The 4582-nt window shown below is 33.7% G+C and overlaps 2 protein-coding genes across 2 annotated transcripts; one reads left to right on the top strand and one right to left on the bottom strand.

Annotated features, from left to right (window-relative positions):
- Positions 1-482: 482 nt before the first annotated feature.
- Positions 483-1461, top strand: LOC142240715 (transmembrane protein 223). The gene is made up of 2 exons (XM_075312424.1): positions 483-976; positions 1035-1461. The coding sequence occupies exons 1-2, from the start codon at positions 550-552 to the stop codon at positions 1325-1327; spliced, it is 720 nt and encodes a 239-aa protein (XP_075168539.1). The 5' UTR covers positions 483-549; the 3' UTR covers positions 1328-1461.
- A 1122-nt stretch (positions 1462-2583) lies between these two features.
- On the bottom strand, positions 2584-3041 carry Nop10 (Nop10 ribonucleoprotein). Its single transcript, XM_075310035.1, has 2 exons — positions 2897-3041; positions 2584-2829 (listed from the first exon to the last, which is right to left on the bottom strand). The coding sequence occupies exons 1-2, from the start codon at positions 2948-2950 to the stop codon at positions 2689-2691; spliced, it is 195 nt and encodes a 64-aa protein (XP_075166150.1). The 5' UTR covers positions 2951-3041; the 3' UTR covers positions 2584-2688.
- Positions 3042-4582: the final 1541 nt, after the last annotated feature.

Consider the following 4582-nt stretch of genomic DNA (forward strand, 5'->3'; position numbering starts at 1 on the left):
GGTGTGGATGGATAGAATTTTATAAACTTTTACAATATTTTATAAGCTTTCATCAATAAAACAAAGAAAAAAACAAATTAAAACTGAATTAAAAAATCACTCAATTGCAGACGAGCCCTCTACGGTGTGCAGACAAGCTACAGCGCTGTGAATTCACTTGAGATATCTATACCTTCCTTGATCTATGATGCGCTCATAGACCAATTAAAATAGAGACCATGGACCAATTAAAATAGAGACCATAGACCAATTAAAATAGAGACATATCTTAATAAATCACTATGGTTTTGTTTATTTGCAGAGCGCAGTCATTCCACTCAATTGCGCAGTCAAGTGACTGAATTTCTTTTTGAAAAACGAGAATTACCGCACAAATCAGTGAATTTGTATTACAAAAAAGGTGTGCAGACCAAAAAGAGCCCTCTACGGTGCAGACAAACTACAGCGCTGTGAATTCACTTGAGATGTCTATACCTTCCTTGGTCTATGGAATTTGTTGCAAACAGCTGATAAATTTTGGTTAGGTCGATTTGAAATTAAAAAGGAAATATGAGCAGTTTATTGAGATTATTAATAAATCCAGTAAAAGTTGTATCTAGTCATCAGCAAAACGTGTGTTTATTGAGTCGACAACCTTTAATACATAAGCTCAAAGCGGTCCTCACCTTCACAACAAAAGCAAGCCCCGCCAGACACAACAGTCGGCAATTTTGCACAAAGGCTTATGATGTAAACACTAATGTTCCCAAAGACGTTATTTTGTACAAATACGAGAATCCAAAATTCTTTAAAATTATCAATATTTTTGGAATATGTCAATTTGTATTTTGGACTTATTTGTCACATTTTGCATTTACATCATTGCGGGATGCTCCGGTTGAACAAAGAGAAGGGGAAGAATTAGCGTGGTACGAAAAGATCAATTTGGGTGAAAACAAATATCGCAATGGCATAACAATTATGAGTTTCGCTATAGGTAAGCATTATTAAAGCTGCTTTGCATAACAAACTATTCATTATTTTTTCATTTCAAGGATATGGTATCCTCTATGCCGTTTGGATGTTTACTCTACGTTCGGTTCGTTTCCTCATATTGAGAAAAGGTGGAAGGGATGTTACTTTAGTAACCTATGGTCCATTTGGTCATAACCGTATCATGACGGTACCTCTGAAGGATGTTTCAGCCCAACAACCTCGAGAAATTGCCAATGTCCATTTGCCTCTAAAAGTTCGCAATCGTTCATTGTTTTATGTATTGGACATGAGGGGAGAATTTAAAAATACCCGACTATATGATTACACTGCCGGTTTGAATCGTCATTTTTAGTTAGAATAAATAATTGTTGGAAAAAATATCTAAATAATTTTGAGGAATATCGGTTTTGGGTAAACTTCGTATACATTTCATAAAAATAATGGATTCTTATATAAGAAATATACCAAAGCATGTGGAAACCCAAATCAGCCCATATACAATATGGGTTCTCAAATATTTCATGGAAAATAGCTCTGACAAAATACTATGCCTTTCTTATAGCTAGTACAATTTTATTGAAAAAATCTAGAGAAATTGGAATAGTTTTCAACTGCCTCTTCCATCTTTTCTTTACCATTTTTAACTGTAATTGACTGACCTGAAGTTCAAATTAGTCGTACAACACGTACACGTACACTGAGGTGGCAGCCGCTGGCCGATGGCTGGTATCCATCGGGTCAATCCGGTGCGTAGAACCCGCCGCCGTGGGATTGTAAAATTAGTCGTATAGGAGTTTTGTTTCACAATTTATACTAAGAATGAGAAATTAGGAATAGACGAATCACGTAGATCCTATGTTCTTATTTTGTTTTTGGACACAGGCACCCCCAATTTCATTAGGTGCGTCCAAATCTTTTTCTATTTTTAATTCTTAATATTGAAGCTTTGCGGTTCGCTACACGGATATCCTTATTCATGGGTAATATTTGCTCTGGCCTTATTACCCAAATGAAACGGTTTAGTACTAATCTAAAATTAATATAACGAATAGAAATTTGTGAAAATACTTTTTATTTGTAGCTTTATATCTATGGATCCAAGAATATCAATTACGAAAAATCTAAATACTAAAAGAAAAACTAGGCTAATGCATTTCTAAATATGGGTTCTCAAATATTTCATGGAAAATAGTTCTGACAAAATACTATGCCTTTCATATAGCTAGTACAATTTTATTGAAAAAAGCTAGAGAAATTGGAATATAGTTTTCGACTGCCTCTTCCCTCTTTTCTTTACAATTTTTAACTGTAATTGACTGACCTCTAGTTCAAATTAGTCGTATAGGAGTTTTGTTTCACAACTTATACTAAGAATGAGAAATTATGAATAGACGAATCACGTAGATCCTATGTTCTTATTTTGTTTTTGGACACAGGCACCCCCAATTTCATTAGTTGCGTCCAAATCTTTTTCTATTTTTATTCTTAATATTCAAGCTTTGCGGTTCGCTAAACGGATATCCTTATTCGTGGGTAATATTTGATCTGGCCTTATAACCCAAATGAAACCGTTTAGTACTAATCTAAAATTAATATAACGAATAGAAATTTGTGAAAATACTTTTTATTTGTAGGTTTATATCTATGGATCCAAGAAGTTTTATCAATTACGAAAATCTAAATACTAAAAGAAAAACTAGGCTAATGCATTTCTTAGTAAACTGGTTCAGGTTTTTGTGTAATTAGCAAACCGAAACGTTTCTTAATAGTCAAACGCTGTCTGGAGTATTTATCTTCTGGAGAAAAGTGAGCTGGATGTGCAGAAATAGTTGGCTGTCCATCATCGGTTCGTTTCTAATCAACAATAAAAGAAATGGAATCTATTAAACACAAACACTATATTCTCAGAAAATTTAATTACCTTCAGGGTGTAAACACGTTCACCATTCTCGTTTAAAGTGTACATCAAATACATTTTGCTGGAAACTAAGATTTAATCAAGAAATAAGTTGGGGAATCTCACAACACGTGTGTCGAAGTGTTTATGATAATAATAAACTATATAGTGGGTACTTAATACCAAATAGTGGGTACTTGAAAATGTATGTAATTTACTACCATGGTATAAATACTCTCGGGTAGTGTCACTTCTAAAGCTGAGTACTATGTTCAGTTTTCAAGCTGAAAACCAGCATCCCAATAAACACAAACGTTTGAAAAAAAAAGTGAAATTCAACACATTAGCAATAATATCTCAAGTGTTATCCTCAAATTGAAATGCATAGCTACTCAATAATTTGTCAAACAAATTTCGATACGAGTCAAATTCAAAATTAACATCGTTGCAAATACTTTTCAACCTAAATTTGTATGAATGGTATCCCCACTTCAAATTGAAAGTCAAAGCCAAAATTCTATGAATTTTGTATAATTTATTCATTTTCATCAAAATAAAATATATAATAATACACTACACTACATAATACACTACAATACCAATTGATAAATAATAATCTTATTAAACATATCAACAAATAAGAAGAAAAAAAAAAAAACAAAACAAAACAAAACTTTAAATATCTTAAACATTATTAGTAAACACTTTTGCATTGATAATTCGATTTCCTTCCTTTTGGTGTCATAAAACAGCATTAAAAATTATTAACATGCGGGCAATTTGAAATTAGGAACGTACTGGACCGCGTGTTAGAATTGATTTCCAGCAGAAGGAATTCACAAAATATCCATTTTAAACTGATAATAGCATATGAATTAAACTAACGATGTGATGCACATTTTCATCAAGAAGTTGTTGATTTCAACAATTTGTTGTTTTTACCAATTTTAATTGGTTGCACTTGTAATGTTTCTGGAAACTTTTTCTTGTCGATAAGCCACTCATTTTTCGTTGGTCAGCTTCTTAATGTTTGCAAGAATGTAGCATCCAAAGATTTTAGTTCTCTGCAAGAAGATTTAAATTTAGTGACTTCTCTAAAGTGTTGATTTAATTTTTCATATTGACGTACCAATTATTATTAACTATTTGAAGCAGTTCCAGTTAATTGTCCACCATTTTTTCATCGGACAGCTTTTTAATGTTTTCAAGAATGTAGAATCCATAATTTTAGTTTTCTGCAAAGAGATATACATTTAGTGACTTCCTTAAAGTTTTATTTCATTTTTTATTTTCACTTACCTATTTTTTTCACTTACCAAGGGGGAAACATCGACCACCATGGTGGTCTACGGAATTAAGTAATATGAGGAAATCCTGCAGGAAGCTCTTTAACAAGGCAAAGTCCACCAGAGCCCCTGAGGACTGGGACGCTTACAAGAGGAATCTGAGAGGATACAAGCGAGAACTGAGAAAGGCTCAGCATAACTCTTGGAATGACTACTGCAGCAGTATTGAGAATACGTCCGAGGCTTCCAGACTACGGAAGGTTCTAGCATCCACCAACTCCGCTCCAGGTTTCATTAAAACATCGGAGGGAAATTGGACAACGTCCAGTGAGGAGACGCTGGAGGTACTATTGGACACACATTTTCCTGGAAATCAGACGGTTGAACCATGTACTGGCGGTGCCACAGTTGCTCAGCGGTCGTT

The sequence above is a fragment of the Haematobia irritans genome, chromosome 5, assembly GCF_050003625.1.
Source record: "Haematobia irritans isolate KBUSLIRL chromosome 5, ASM5000362v1, whole genome shotgun sequence".
Taxonomy (NCBI): domain Eukaryota; kingdom Metazoa; phylum Arthropoda; class Insecta; order Diptera; family Muscidae; genus Haematobia; species Haematobia irritans.